Source organism: Monodelphis domestica, chromosome 4 (assembly GCF_027887165.1).
Source record: "Monodelphis domestica isolate mMonDom1 chromosome 4, mMonDom1.pri, whole genome shotgun sequence".
In the NCBI taxonomy this organism is placed as follows: Eukaryota; Metazoa; Chordata; class Mammalia; order Didelphimorphia; family Didelphidae; genus Monodelphis; species Monodelphis domestica.
This window is the reverse complement of record NC_077230.1, coordinates 139,447,616-139,464,476: the sequence shown is the minus strand read 5'-3', so window position 1 is coordinate 139,464,476 and position 16,861 is coordinate 139,447,616. Positions and strand designations below refer to the sequence as shown.

The window sequence follows — 16,861 nt, the reverse complement described above, 5'->3', positions numbered from 1 at the left end:
TTCAATTTTTTCTAAAATTTTAAAATAGTTTTTTAAAATGGTTTATTTAATTATTCTAATTCCTCTTCTGTTAATTTAGGGACTTAATATTTTTATAAATATTCATCTGTTTCACTTTAATTATTAAATTTGTTGTCATATAATTAGGCAAAATAAATCCTATAAATATTTTAATTTTAGCTTTATTAGTTATAAATTCCTCCTTTTCCTTTTTGATAATAGTTTTGATTTTCTTCAACCTTCTAAGAAAATCATATTATTTTGTTTATTTATGTTTGTTTATTTTGTTGTCTTTTTCATAAAATCTACTTTTAGTTTTATTCATTAATTTTCATTCATTAGTGTGTTAAATTTATTAATAATTTTATTTATATCTTTATTAATTTTATTAATTAAATATTAAATCACTTTACATTCAACTTTGTTAATCTCACCTTTAATTTTTAGGATTTCAAATTTAGCATTGAATTGGAATTTTTCAATTTGTCCTTTTTCTAATTTTTTAAAATCATACACTTATTTTACTGATCTGTTCTTTCTCTATTTAATCATTTACAGATAAAAATATTTCTCTAATTATTGCCTTTGCTATATCACATAAGTTTTGGCATTTTGTCCCATTATAATTTTCTTTTTAAAAGTTTTTGTTGTTTCTATGACTTGTTCTTTAACCCACTCATTCTTAAAGATTGTTATTAAGTCTTATTAATTTTCATTCTGTAATTCATTGTCCTTTACTAAATATAATTTAATGTATCATGCTCTAAAAAGGATGCATTTAATATTTCTACTTTTCTGCATTTAATTATAAAATTTTTGTGTATTAATATATGGTCATTTTTTTGTAAACATACCATGTACTGCTGAGAAAAAGGTATATTCCTTTCTATCTCTGGTCAATTACCTCCTAATTAGTACCATATTTAACTAAGCTAAATTTTATTTATCTTCTTAACTTCTCTCATTTGTTTTTTGGTTATATTTATCTAGTTTGGAGATGAGAAGGCTTAAATCCCCTACTATTATGTTTTTGTTATATATTTCCACCTGTAACTCCTTTAACTTTTCTTTTAAATATTTGGATGCCATACCAATTGGTAATGGTTATTATTGAATTATTTTGAAATATTTAAATATTGAATTTTAATATTATGTTGAAATAATTATTATTGAAGATGCTATGGGACATTTAACATGATGTCATGTCGTCATTTATTTCTTTTAATTAGATCTATTTCATCTTTAACCTTGTCTGAGATCCTTATTGCTACCCTTCTATTTTTATTTTATTTTTGTTAGCTGATGCATAATGTATTCCATTCCACACCTCTATTTTTACTCTGTGTGTGTATCATTTTAAATGTGTTTTCTTATAAACAACATAGTGTTGGGTTTTGGTTTTTAATGTATTCTACTATGTATTTCTATTTTATGGGTGAATCCCATTCTTATTCAAAGTTATTCTATTTTTCTTACTGTTCTTCCTTTTTTTTGTCTCTCTTTTTATCTTATTTCTCCTCAGAAGAAATCTAATTTTCTTCTAACCACTACCTCCCCAATCCCTACTCCTTCTTCAGTCCATCTCTCTTTTCCTCCCCTGCCTTTCAAAGGTTCTCTCCCTTTTCTCCTCCCCTTACATTCCTCATTGTTAATCTATTTACCCTTCTTTGAGCTCCTCCTTATCCCTCTCTTACTCATATATGGATATAAATGACCTCTATAATTCCCTTCATTATCTTATATCCATTACCTCTTTTTTTCTCAATCTATATGATTCTCTCTTTTAATCTTTATTCTTTACCCATTTGTTTCCATGTAAGTTAAGGAAAATGTCACTGTCCTATATGTATGTATTATTACCTCTTTTAGCCAGATTTGATGAGAATAAGGTACCAACATTAACATACCTTTCTTCTCTCAATTCCTTCATTGTAATAGTATTTTATTCATGCTTCTTTTTATGAGATGATTATTCCAATTTATCTCTATCCAATTTTATTTTACTTTTAACTCATTCTATTATTTTCCATTCAACCATGAAGCTTCTATCTAAAAATGCTCCTTCAAACAACCCAATTAAAGATATCATTCTTAAAGTCTAAACATACCCTTTTGCCACATAAGAAATAAACATTTTGGCCTTATTAAATCTTTCATAAATGATCTTTCATGTTAATTCCTTATGTCTGTTCTCAATTCTTGTACATCAAATTTCCATTAAGTTCTGTTCTTTGGAGAATATGTGAAAATCCTTTATTTCTTTAAATGACCATTTCTTTTCTTTTATGATACTTAGCTTTGCTAGGTAGGTTATTCCTGGTTGCAAACCCAGCTCTGTGGTGATTCACAATGTCATATTCAATGCCTTTTGTTGCTTTAATATCAAAGCTGCTAAATCTTTTGTCATCTTTATTATACCTCCATAGTATTTAAACTATTTCTTTTAAGTCTCCTATAATATTTTCTTTTCTTTTCTTTTCTTTTTTGCTTTTCTTTTCTTTTTTCTCCTTTTCTTTTCAATAGAAATCACATAGACCTTTTATTCATTCTATTACCTGGCTGTGTGGATGGTTTGGGAGCCACAGAACTAGCTCTGAGAGACCAAATGTGCTGTCCAGAGCCCAGTGGCCCCTTCCAGAGTTACTGTACTTCTAGGCTGAGAGTCAGGTTTGCACAGCTCTTTGTTCATATTATTGAACTTGAAACTTTCAACAAATAAATAATATGTACATCCAGGAATCCCAGCTGCCTGCTTCCAGAATCCCTTGGGCAAAAACCAACTGTCACTCCCCCCCTCAAATTATAAAAGTGTGTACATACTCTTAAAATTGATGGTCATTATGCTTTGTAACTTCCCACAAAACATATTTAAAATATTGCATTTGTAAATTAAGAAAAAATAGGCAAGGATTTCCTATTAGAACGATGTATCAAGCATTCAGCTACAGTGTTGAAATAAGTAAAATCCTGAGGCCAGGGCCCAAGGTGGGGGGATATCAAGGCACTGAGCACCAGAGCCCCAAAAGATGGCACCTGGGAGCAAAATCCTACAGAATGTCGCCTGAGCACCTCCTAGGGAACATCCCTCCACCCCTTTCTGCTAACCAGTTCTTTTAGAAACTAGGTTGCTGTGAAGTGACTCTGAAAGAGAGGGTCAGGCCCATGCCTGATGGAGCTCAGAAATTAGAGGTAAGGTTCCTGTATTGGTTGGCCCCCTTCCTCCCCACTTCACATCTGTCCCTGGCTCCTGGCTGCCTGGACAAAACCCTTCGTATGTGCCACACCCATAGGCCCAACCCTTGGGGGTTGCATTGTGGTACCAGAGAGCAGCACTTGTGGTACCAGAGAGCAGCACTTGGCGGGGGTGGAGGGTGTGAGTCAGGGTGCCAATGCACATGGCAATAGCCCACTGGCTTTGCAAGTCTCTACAGACTCTTGGAGTCCAGGTCTTATAGGTCCATGGGCCAGTCCAACAGAGAAATTGTTTGGAGGAGTCACAGGCAACAGAGTGATCCAGTCTCCCAGCCATCCTCAGGAGGGTAGGGAGGGAGAGGGCAGCTCACCTGCTGGTGTAGCTTTGTGTAAATGTTCATGTCTTCCTGGAGTGCTCCAGGGCAGGGGAGGAGGAAGCCCCCCACAACGGAAAGCTCAGCTTCTTCTGGTTAATGAGGTCTAAGTAGGGCTCTGAGCCTAGGAACTGGAGGAGGCCCTGGTAACATTCCACAGTTTTTCCTTGGTGTGTTCTCATGTGTAGGAGTCCAGTTCCACCTCCTTACATGCCTGAACGGCAATATATCTGCAAAGATCTTCACTTTGGATGCCATCTTAGATTAGAACTTGACTTTCTTGAAGTCCTCACACACCTGCCAAGATTCTAGGTTCTCTTTGCTGAACTCTGTCCCAAGGAAGGCACAGGACACTGCGAGTCTGTATTGGTGCAACAGTAGTTTCTCCAGAGACTCTCCCCATCTGAGTGCCTCCTCAGAGGTGGGCTTCAGGGATTTCATCTCTTTCCACCTTGCCAGCCCCCTTGTCCCCAGAAGAATCATTTCTTCCGAAAATCCCCACAGGGGTATAATGTCTCCGGATTTAGTTTTTTATTATTGTTAGCACTGTTATTTCCTGAGCTCTCTAGGGGTCTTTGTTCTCTTGGTCCTTTTAATTTCCATAGTCAAGGTCCCTGACAATGCCATCGCTTTCGAAACATCCTTACTCCCTGCATTTTCTACAGAGGCTTTAACTGTCCTCTTTCTGTCCTAGAGCAGCCATCAGGAGCTATGTTCTCCTAGAGTTCACTCACTTTTGTATTCTCTTTTCCTCTTCTGTAGCCTGTTTGGTATGGAAGCTAGTCAGAACAGAGACTCCCAGTCTTTTTCCAGTCATTTGTCCAACGCTCCCCAAACACTCATCAGTTGGTTGAAGCTGGGGCAGCAGCCAAAACAGCTGTCACCAGACCCTGCCACCTACATCCTTCCTAGTTTCATCTCAAGTTGTCTCATAGGCAATTATTTCTCCCATATACTTAACCAGTTTTGCCACTTTAAATTTCACTCAGAGACACTATTTTTAAAAGTCTGTGAGGGAATTTGGAAACTGAGGTAATCACCCAATCTATCCCACTGTCTTCCCCAAATACACTCCATTTTATAGAAGAAAACAAAGAGACTCTGAGAGATTAGTTGACTTACCCAGCATCACAAATATTTTACATACAACCCTTGAGGAACACATTTATCACATAAAGTGAGACATATCTTACTTGAACTCAAATAAGTACAACCCTGATTTTTCAACCCAGACATGGGAGAGATAAATTTAAAACCTTTCTTGAGGATTTATGTGAAATGGGAGAATTTAATCCACTTGCTGTAATGCTAATGGCTAATGGGGCATTTTTTTTCCGTCCACAGAGTTTCTGTTAGTATATTCTGACACCTAGAGAGCCAAATTGGAAGGAATCCAGCTCTATTGTTTGATTTTATTTTTATCACCCCGTATTATATGGTTCCAATGAATTATATCATTAAAACACTGCAGGATATGTTAGCCAGGCACATTAAAGTAATCTAGTATTAGGATGACAAGCTCTAGGTGATATGATGGAAAAGTACCATCTGCTGATTTGACATCAAAACATACTCTAAAATGTTCAAGTAATGTCCATGAAATGACCCTAGTTGGCCAAATAATAACTCTTTATTTTCTCAGGTCTCAATTTCCACATTTATTTTAACTAAACAGTAACACATTTACCTATTTTCATGCACAGATTTTTGAGATGTTTTAGTTAAACATATTAGACATTTCAGTGGATTCAGCTTTATCACTGAAATTGCATCTTAAAAGTAATAAGTACTTCTTAAGTAATGATGGTTTATGGGCATTTCTGTTACTTAAAATATATTTTTAATTGACATTATTAGTCAATTTTTTCTAGTGAATCAAAAGAAATTATCATTCTAATAAATAAGATGAAATCATCATGATTCCATAGAACTTAGAAGAGGAGGAGTGGTGGTAAGAATCCTTGTGTTACACATAATGTTATTTCATATTTTTAAGTTGAAATAAGTAAAAACGTTGGGATAAATTACATTTTACATCAGCAAGTAGTAAATTAAGTTTTTAGTCATTCAGTCACTTGTTTTCCCATTCCTGTATAGTACAAAAATTATCAAATTTAAATGCTCCTAGAAATTACCTTGAACCAAACATATTTAGGTAAGTGGGATTATTAAGCTTTTGTTTTTGTTTTTGTTTATTTTTTTCTGGTGACTTGGACACCTTTGTAGCCTGGCAAAGCTTATATGGCCTTTTCTTAGAATAATATTTTTAAATACATAATGCTTGGATACATGAAATAAAACATGTAGAATAACAAAACCAATGATATTGAACTGTAATTGGACAAATATTTTTCAAAGGGACAAAAAAATGTTTACAGACCCAAGGTTAAGACTTTCTGATTAGTGGATAACTAAACTATTATGGGCTAAATATTCCAAATTTCCATCTTTTTGACAGGAAATTGAGGATAGTTAAACAGACCTTTGAATCCTTAGAATCAGGGAAACAGGTTCAAGTCTCAATTATTATTCTTACTAATCGTGTCTCTATAAATTATTTAACCTTTATGAGCTTCAGTTACCTTATCTGTAAGCAAGGTTAATACACAAATGAGATGATGTATATGTATAACTTTGTAAATGTTAAATCTCTCTCTGTATACATAAACACATACATACATTTATATATACATATAATCTCAGTTATAATTACTGATATGAAGATTGAACAAAATGATGTTATGGAGCCTCTCCATTTTATTATTTCATGAATAAATGAGATACCAGAGTACTGTGTTCTTCAACATTTTGTAGGACTAAATCATTTTCCTTAGTTAAGAAGGTAGCCTTTCCATTTCTATCAATGTAGCTTTGTTAAAAATTAGACAGTATAGACCTCTACCAATGTTCCCCATTTCACCTCTGGCATCTTTAGTGTATGACTTTAATCTCTTTAAGACTGTGAGGTATCTCTAGGAGGATAATATATTAAATTGTTATAACACATTTAACCTTTCATATGAACAAAGAATCTGAAAATAGATTTGTATGCAATTGTAAAGAAGGTCCTGGCTATTAAAAGTTAGATAAGGAGACATCCTTAAGAAGAAAAAGTAGCACAGGTGAAGAATGAATATATAAATGAATGAATGAATGAATAAAACACTTAATAAGCACTTATGTTCAATACACAGTGCTTAGTACTAAGGAAAAAATAGAAAACAACACATCTCTTTTCAAGGAATTCACAACATAATAGGAAAGACAATGTTGAAATATGAACGTTTCAGTTAAAAGTCAGAGGGAAAGTTCCCATGCTTCTTTGAGTACAGCAAATCAGATCGTAATGCTTCTTTTTTAATGCAATTTCCACTGATAAACATATAAATATAGTCCCAGTGTTTCTGATATTAAACGATTTGATATTGTCAAGATTTTTGGCATCAAAAATCTTCTTTTCTAGACTTTTAGTAGTTATGGTTGTAGCAGTGGTAGAGGCATTTGCTAGGCTGTCACTTCAAAAGATTTTGTTCCAATGATATTGGAACAGAAATAATGCTATTCAAATGAATGATTCTTGGTTCAAGTTCCTGGGCTATTTCATCAGTAGGTGAAAGTAGGTGGTAGTCCTCATGGTTTTACTTGCCTGATGACTGTCATCTCTTGTCTTTTTCTCATTTCTTTGCTCTTTCAACTAGAGGAACTAGCCTGCCCTGTAATTGGTAGTTCATTGGTAGCTGGAGAGGATGGTTCTCCATAGGAGTTACTTCATGGGATGATAATGATGATGACTGGATTAGAAACAGGAATGGTGGCTTGGGGATAGGAATTAATACTACTGCAAGGGTTTGTCTGACTGTTTGCTTTTTGGTAGTAGTTGGTCAGCATTTGTTGCTGATGGTGATAAGAAAGTTGGGCCTCCACTCCACAGTGATTTCTTCCTACAGTGATGGCTGGTGTGTGTAGGGGAACTGGTCTAGAAGTAGGTTTGGTAGTTGGAGGGGTGACAGTTTGACTTGCCTCCTATTGCAGAAGGAAAACACTGTTATTGAGAGAGAAAGTTTTGTTATAGTCCCAGTTTTTCTGAGAGTCCACACTATTCATTTCCTAGTTGCTTCTTCCCTTGAACTAAACATTCTAGTGGTTTGGTGAAACAATATCTTCTTGACTATATTTGTTATTGTAAGTAGGGAAAATTTTCCTCCTATATGATCTCTATTGGACACTTAGAAGATGATATCTATTATTTTTTTTTGGTAAATCCCTATTAACAAATTACTTTCTTTAATCTTTCCTTATAGCACTACTGCTATTTTTTAAAACAAGGCAATCATAGAATTTAATGAGATTAAAAAAATTTGTATTCCAAATAATTTGTTCTCTTCTAAATCTGGAAAAATTCCAATTGACCTTTATCTTGTGGAATCTCAATTTCCAAAGAGTCAGTGCAAATTTCTTCTCTAAGTGGGGACTTTTAAACTCTTTATTTTAATCATTTAGCTTAGGTATAATATCAATTATTTTCTACTTAGGAATATAGGAATACCTAGATTATCAAATACCTAATACCTAAATTATCAAATTCACAAGGTTGCTATGAAAAAAGAATTTTGTAACTTTTAAAGCAGGATAGAAGTGTGAGTTATAATCACCATCATCATCAGTAAAAAACTTTATCAATGAAGGAGACTTATACATGCCTTGATAAATATTTTGAAATGTTTTCTTATTTGAAATTTTAAAGTGTTGCCTGGAAACATTTGATTTAAAAGAGTACTTATCGTTCAGTCCTTTTTAGTTGTGTCCACTTTTCATGACCCTATTTGGGATTTTCTTGGCACAGATACTGGAGTGGTTTGCCATTTCCTTCTATGGCTCATTTTACAAATGAGGAAACCAAGGCAAAAAAAAGTTACGTGATTTGACCAAAATTACTCAGGGAGTGATTGTATGAAATAAGATTTAAATTCTTGAAGATGAGTCTTCCTCACTGTAGGCACAGCACACTAAACCACCTAGCTTAAAGAAATCAGTAATGATTCAGTTCAAATTCAGCCTCAAGCTCCTCATCTGTAAAAATGGCCTATTTGGTTCCTTCCAACTAAAAACGTATAATTCTATGATCATCTCTATGTTAATTACAGTATTAATTAAAATAATAGCTAGCATTTATGTAGTATTTATTCCACGGCAGGCACTGTGTTAAGTACTTTATTATTATCTTTTTTTTTTTCATCCTCACAATAGTCCTGGGTGGAATGTGCTATCATTCACTCCATTTTACAGGTGAGGAATTTAAAGCAAAGGTTAACTGACTTGCCCAGAGTCACACAACTTCTAAGTGTCTGTCTTTAAATTTGAATGAGGTCTTCCTGACTTCAGACATGGCATTCTATATACTATACCACTATACTGCTCAAATATTGAGATACACAATTTGAAAATCTTACTGATTTCTATAGGGGATAAAATCAATAGTTTGACAAAATATAAGAGAATGTGGTCACCGATATTATAACTCAAGTCAAAATGACTTTTTATTTAGCAGCTTTATTTACAAATTAGAGTGAAAGAGGCCAGAGTAAGAAGTCTAGCTTATTACACTAGATATTTCTTCCTGCCTGGCTCAAACCAGGCTGGGCTAATTAACCCTCCACTAAAGGACCCTCAGCCTGAGGACCCAGTAATGAATAACCACATGGCCTCCTCCAGAAACTAATCTCTGCAGAAGTCAGGAAAGGAGTCAGCTTTTCACTCACCCACATTGTAGTTCAAAGGAAAAGATCTAAGAGCAGTCTTACCAAATGCTAGAGTCCCAGGTCCACACTGAGGAAGGTTCTTCACTAGCCTCCAAAGTCTCAAAAGAGATTTAAGAACTTGTAACAGAAAGTTCTGGCCACTTTTAAAGACCCGTCTTTGCATCACTTCCTGTTCCTTCCTCCACTTTAGGGGACTAATTGTAGTCTTTAAATTTGCTTAGGACTGCCCAGGGGGAAGTCAATTCAAGGGAGAATTAATTCCATCTTCTCACTTCATGGTTAGCATCCACCAAGTTTGGTCATACTTTTTCTCATTATTATTATTATTATTGTTATTATTATTATTATACCAAAAAAAGTTTAAGTAATAACACATTTGGAAATATTAGACAAGATAGAAGATCCTGAATTTCAGATAACACCCCTCCCTTTTACTAGATTTCTTTTATTCAAAGGTGTTATCAACTGTAAGGATTTGGATAAATTAGTGAAAATATTTTCCAGCTTTAAAATTCTCATTCCTTTTATACTTCTCCTTTTCTTGATTTAAAACAAATGTCTCTATGAACTTATCTGTTGATTTTTCTGAAACTATGAAATTATAGCAGGTACATTACAATCTACAGCTGTGAAAGATTTGTAATTTGAAGTAGTAACCTCTAATTTTGTTGCAATCATTCTGTCAGGTTTTTTTCTCTAATACTTAAGAGTTTCATTCATTTAACTAATATTTTTCTACTACTCTGATGTAGAAAGATGCCTCAGGCCCCCAAAGTTTGGCTACACAGTCAGAGAAGTTATTAGGAAAGAAATCATCTGTCTGGAAGGAAGTAGTCAAAATGTGTCTTTTACATTGTGCAAAAACACAAGCAGCAGTTTTTGCAGTCAGGGTAAGCACTAGCTTACACTGTCTCTTAAAAATGACAAATTTCAAATTTCATTAGAACATATATTTCATTGACTTGTCAGCTCCTTGCATTAACTTAGGAGGCAAAAATCTTGTGCTCAATTCTATTGACTCATTTATTTAACTAGTTCAGGCAAATCACTTAGATTTTCTCACCTTGTTTTCCCCTTTCTCTATTTCTGTTAACCTGGAACTAGGGAACTTAGTTTCCTTCTGTTTATATTCCTTTCCTTTCCTTAACTACGAATCCCATCCTCAAAATTCCTTTGTTCATTACAATCCTCTTCTATGTAAGGTAGTCATCTCAGAAACCTTTATTTTACATTTTTCTATGTTGATATTTTTCTTGTTAATTAAATACAAGGGGGAAAATGTATCTTTTCTTCTATGTATTAATTGATCATAACATTTATAAAGTCAGGGATTAGATCTTATATTTATGACTTATTTTGGATGTTTCATAGTATCAAACATGGTAGCTTGTAAACCATTAATAAATTGCTTACACTTATTAAAAATATTTTTAAAACATTTTTCTAGAAAGCTGCTGTTTATAATAAATCACTGACATATCTACAAGTCTATACAAGATTAGTTCATGCCTTGAATCTATCTCCTACATTTCTCTGGTTGTCTCTGTGTATCATTAGCATCTCTCTGCCCCAGGAACTATCATTATAGAAAAAGAGCTACTACATTATTAACTAGCTCTTGGAAAAGAGAAAGTTTCATGTTTCTTAATCCATACCATCCACCCTGGATGTGAGCCCAGAAAATCATACTTCCTTCTAGAATCCATTGTGTTACAGTTTGATTCTTTGGTGCCCTTTCAAGAATATCAAAGATGACCATATGCTTCAATCTGTAGGCATCAAGTTACTTAATTTTTGGGCTGCCAGCTTTCTTTGTAAATAAGACATACTTATTCCTTTAGATGATTGTGAATTTAAAATGAGAAAAAAGGAAAATGTGTAGAGCATAGGTAAAATATAATTAAGGATCTATTCTACATGTTTACCATTATAATAAAATATTATGTATAAATAAATATGCATAATAAATATATATAATTATCTACACAAATGATAAACCACTTCTAGAATGCTAAAATTGTGATTTATCAGTCTAAAGATGAGAAGATCTCAACAAGAAAAAATCTCACATAAATAAATCTATGATTCACATTGGCATGCATTCAGCTTCTTGGTAATTTATTTATTTGTAAATGTTACATAAATGCTGTCAGTCAAGGGAAAAAAAATGTATATACAGTCAATTTAAGTGATACCAAAGCAGTCACAAATGATTTTGTGGTTTGGTTGGGTCAAATCCGTGTGTACTTCCCATCTATGATCATTATTTATTTGACATTTCTATAGCACTTTGTATTGCAGAGAACTCCATATCCATCTTTTAGTTAATCTTGAAATGATGATATGTAGACAGATAACACATATGTTTAAGATTTGAGGAAAAAAAGATTCTCCAAAAATTATAGCATATTGTTACTCAAGTAAGTCAATAGAAAGGCTTGTATACATATACTGATAAATCTGACTTCCTGATTTGTGCTTCACCTGAGTCCACATTTACTTCAATATAATTTTCCCAAGAACTGATTCTTATTTAAGATGTTAGACACAAAGTAAAAGGAAACTTGGGGAATTCCCAATTTAAACTCTAGCTTTCTATGTTTTACAGAAGAGTTCTTTCAAAGTTCCTTTCTGCCTCCTCTTTTAAAAGTCAACTTCTTATGATTGTTCAGTTTTCCCAAGTATCTCACAATATGTCATTGATTTTCTCCTCATTGAGTCTCAAGTCTTGCCATATCCAAATATGCTTGGAAAACTGTGTGTTAGAGACGAAAGAAAGGGACAGGAATGGTTATAGACTTACAAAAGAAGGGGGTAATAACAAGGACAGTGAAAATTTGTTAAAAGGGGGGAGTTCCTGTTTAATTATATAGTAGGGTGATGGGGATTTTGCATAACCAGATCTGACAGGGTAACTCCCTCTGAGACAGAGAGTAAAATGGCTACACTCTCTGTCCTAGACCAGTACAATCTTATGGGAAGGATAACACAGCAACTGTGCCAGAGAGAGATAACACCTTGGAAAATGAGGATGACTGATTGCTAGGAATTTTGCTTTACCTAGCTTTGGTACTCCTCTGGGACAGAAAGCTGACCTATAATAGAGATCAGAATCGGCGACTGGGAGGTTTTGCTCAACCCAGTCTAGTAAGACTCTCTCTTGTTAAATTTATTTGTGGTTGGACTCTGAATATATAATATGTGGTCACCAGGGATTTAAATTTCTAAATCCCAAATGAATTACTAAATTAAAGAATTTATGGTAGTTTATTTACAATAGAGGGAAAATATTAAGGAATTTATTAAGTAATGAGAGAGAAAGACAAAACTCTGGCTTCCTCTGAGCCAGTTAGAAATTTCTAAGCCCCAGTCAGGGGAAGAGAGTATCAAGATGATGGACCTTTCCTGGAGGCTTCATGCCTCCAGAAAGGCAGGGTCACTAAATCAGCCTTTCACTCACCAACAATGACATCTAAATGAAAAGAAATCAGTGTGTCTGTCTTCAGGTCACTCGTCAAGAGTCTGTCTCCAGTCTCTCCTCAGAGTCCAACTCCAAGTCAGAGATCCTTCATCTAACTTGAAACTCAAATTGAATATATCTCCTCTTCTGGCCTTTTGTACTCTTTTTAAAGAATCTATTTCTCTTGTGTCACCTCCCCTAAATTTCATGTCTACCAATCATAGCAGATGCTTTTCTCCAGGACTGCCCACTCTTTAATTCTCAACCAAAGTAGTTCTTTGGTTAGATTATATATTTTGGGGTTACTTAACACCTTTTTTTGGTAAGTTCACCTTTTGTAGTTACTTAACACCTTTTTTGTGATTAAAATGGGTAGATGTACTTAAAATACTGAGTTATCACCATTGTGTAGATTAAAATCTTAAAATAGAGTGTGGATTACAATTCTAGCTTCACTATAAAGGAAGAGCTAAATACCCTCTTTGTTAGAATCAGGAGATTACAATTTTATCTTTACAACAAAAGGAAATCTAAGTATCTTCATTGTTACAATCAGGAGGCAGCTAAATCCAATCTTCTCACTCTCCAGGATGAAAAATCCCAACCCAACAATCTTATTTCTTTCCCTATGTATAATAGATCTGACTGCTTCCCTTACTTTTTTATGGTTGTTTATTTAAAAGAAGGATAACAAAGATGAAGTCAGGAAAGAGAGTTCCCTAACTAATGATACAGATCAATGGTAAGTCTCTTTAGCCCTCAGCTAAAGGCAAGGCTAGCCTGGAAATCCTCTGTCAGATGCTCTTCTCTATGCTGACTAGTCCAAGGCTAATTCAAGAAGAGGCAAATTTCTAGGTATAGCTGGTATGGATGAGAGGTCAGGCTTCAAGACCTAACTGCCTACCCCTTAGGGCAAACTGCACAGTTTGATCAGGTCCACACAGGTCTTGCTTTCTCAGTGAAACAGGATCAGTTGCAGGGTCTCAGGTTCTCAAAGGTGACTCCTTCCTCAGAGTCCAGAGCTGACTCCTACAGTCCTTTACTCTCCCAGAACCCCATGCTTCCAACATTCCAACCTGCTCCTACCTGTCTTTTCTGTTTCACCACATTCTATTGCATGTTTTTTCAAAATACCTTCCTTCAAAGTACAGATTGTTCTAGAAGAGGAAAAGGCTCCTAACACCAAGACTCAATTATGCTCACATAGAGGTTGTTATATTTCATCAGTGATTTAGTTTAATACATGCAGGCAGATGAATAGATAACTCTATTTGTCTAAACTTTTTTTTCTCAAAATATTGTCTTTCTAGTGTCCTGAATTCAAAAGACCCAGGGACATTGCTGTTGATTGGATTGCTGGCAATATTTATTGGACAGATCACTCTAGAATGCATTGGTTCAGTTATTATACAACTCACTGGACAAGTTTAAGATACTCAATAAATGTGGGGCAGCTGAATGGTCCCAACTGTACCCGCCTCCTTACAAATATGGCTGGAGAACCCTATGCCATTGCTGTCAATCCTAAAAGAGGGTAAGTCAAATAACTTATTATTTGAAAATTTTAAAGTTACTACATTAAAAAAATTGTTCTTAAGTTAATTCTAAAACATCCTTATTCTGGAAACAGTAGAAAAAGCATTCCATGTAAAATTTTTTTAAGTTCCAAGTTTCTGTTACACATTAATCATCATCATTTTGATTTGTACTTCAAAGAATAATGATGTCTGAAAGATTCCTACAGCTGGAAAATGCAATTTTATTTTTAAGAAAATAATATAACAATACACTAAATAAATAATAGATGTAATTGATGTATAAATTAAGTCTTAGAAATATTAATATTTCATTTCAATAGAGTTTGGGTCTCGTCTGTCTCTGATAACGATCAGCATAGCATTGGATGAACAAAGGTTGAAGATTATTCCCAAATCTTATTTTAACTGAGTTACAACTTCATTCTCACTAAATATTTTTCAAGAGACTCTACTAAGGATTCCAATTGATTGACTTAAAGTGTCCTCTTTTTTCTTTCTAGCTTTCAATTAGAAACATAAATACTTAGCCCAATGACTCAAAGGGGAGGTGTTAGTAGGAATAATAAAGATTCTTTGTAAGCCACAAATTGTGAGTCAACCCGTGATATTTATTAGATTTATGTAGAAGCTTTCCTCCTACAAGAGGAAATCACTTCTGTTTAAAAAAATAAATTCCCTTTCTAGAAATAATAAATCATCTTGATATATACTTCAAAAGAGGCCAAATATTCTAAGGGAATATAGACAGAATGAGTTCATGATATGAAATCATTACATGATGATAGATGCTCAGAATGGCAGAAATATTTTCAATCTGAGCTTGTAAGGTAATTTTCACAATTGATTATTAGACATCAAATCATGAAACACTGTTTAATCCACTGAGAAATGTCACTGACAAGCAGCATTAACACCACAAAGGACCACAGAAGATTTACCTCTTTTACTTGCTCTCTTTAGAATGATGTATTGGACTGTTGTTGGGGATCACTCTCATATTGAAGAAGCAGCTATGGATGGTACTCTAAGAAGGATTTTGGTACAGAAGAATTTACAGAGACCAACAGGTATGTTATATTTTTACCATCTTTACTACATAAAGGATTATGTAGACTTGTCCCCATGTTAGAGGTTAAATTCTAATTCTGCTGGTCACTTTTTCCTCCATAAGAGTACAACAGCCTTAATGACTGTATTTTCATGGTTGGTAATGAAATGTTTTGAGTGGTCTATTAATATTTTTCAGTATTTTCTTTAATCCAATGACACTGTTACCCTAGCTGTTCCACAAATAAGACAATTCATCTTTCATCTCTAGGCATTTTCTCTGGCCACTCCCCATGCCTGGAATGCTCTCCCATCCCTTCATGGACCTCCCCAATTGCCTTTAAATCTAAACTCTCATTTTCTACAGGAAACCTTTCCCAAATCTTCTTAATTCCAGTGCTTTCCTTCTGCAAGTTACCTCCCAATTTGTTCTATGTATAGATTCTTTTGTATATATTTGCATGTCATGAATCTCCCTCTCCTTTGGATTGTAAGCTCCTTAGGTTGATGATTGTCTTTTGTTCCTTTGTGTCCCAAAGCTTAACACCATGCCTTCTATATATCTGACACTTAATAAATGTTTATTGATTGATTGACTAAGTCAAAGACCAATACTCTATTCACTGTATCACCCAGCTTCCAAGAAATTCCAATATAATAACTAGTTAAGAACCCTGGAGTAGAGGCTGGATTTGAAAGCAAGTGAAGCCTTAGTGAATGAGGTGACCTGGAAGAATAAGAGTGGGTCAAGGAATTAAAGATTGTGACAGGAGTCAAGGGTAGGGTTAGTGAGCGTGAGAGTGAGAATAAGTCATAGGAGGATAAGAGCTTTCAGATAGACAATGCTGTTTCTAATTTATTGCTCTGAAAAAATAGTAAGGGCTATAAAGTATACCTATATTAAAGTTTTGATAATATACAGAGGAGAAGGACATTGTTAAAAGTCAAGGATGGAATGGCCAGGTTGTCAGAAGTATCATCATCATGGATATCCAGCTTCTTCTTTTTTTTTTTTTAATTTTATAGTATTTTATTTGATCATTTCCATGCATTTTTCATTAAAGACAAAGATCATTTTCTTTTCCTCTCTCCCACCCCCCCCCCCCCTGGGCCAACGTGTGATTCCACTGGTATCATATGTGTTCTTGACTTGAACCCATTGCCATGTTGTTAGTATTTGCATCAGAGTGTTCGCTCTGAGTCTTTCCTCTGTCATGTCCCCTCAGCCATTGTAGTCAGGCAGTTGCTTTTCCTTGGTGTTTCTATTCCCTCAGTTTGTCCTCTGCTTTTGGATAGTGTTTTTTTCTCCTTGATCCCTGCAGATTGTGCAGGGACATTACACCACCACTAATGGAGAAGTCCATTACGTTCGATGATACCACAGTGTGTTTGTCTCTGTGTACAATGTTCTCCTGGTTCTGCTCCTCTCGCTCTGCATCACTTCCTGGAGGTTGTTCCAGTTCACATGGAAATCCTCCACTTTATTATTCC

At 34.5% G+C, this 16,861-nt stretch overlaps 1 protein-coding gene and 1 pseudogene across 7 annotated transcripts in view; one reads left to right on the top strand and one right to left on the bottom strand.

Annotated features, from left to right (window-relative positions):
• Nucleotides 1-16,861, top strand: part of LRP1B (LDL receptor related protein 1B) — a 2,480,145-nt gene that overhangs the window by 2,321,581 nt on the left and 141,703 nt on the right. For all 7 annotated transcript variants that reach the window (XM_007494117.3, XM_056797188.1, XM_056797186.1 and 4 more), the window contains 2 exons: nt 14,096-14,319; nt 15,284-15,390. In XM_007494117.3, the coding sequence (XP_007494179.2) occupies nt 14,096-14,319; nt 15,284-15,390 (331 nt within the window). The remainder of the gene's footprint in view (nt 1-14,095; nt 14,320-15,283; nt 15,391-16,861) is intronic.
• LOC130458858 (regulator of G-protein signaling 3-like) lies at nt 3,590-4,383 on the bottom strand (annotated as a pseudogene).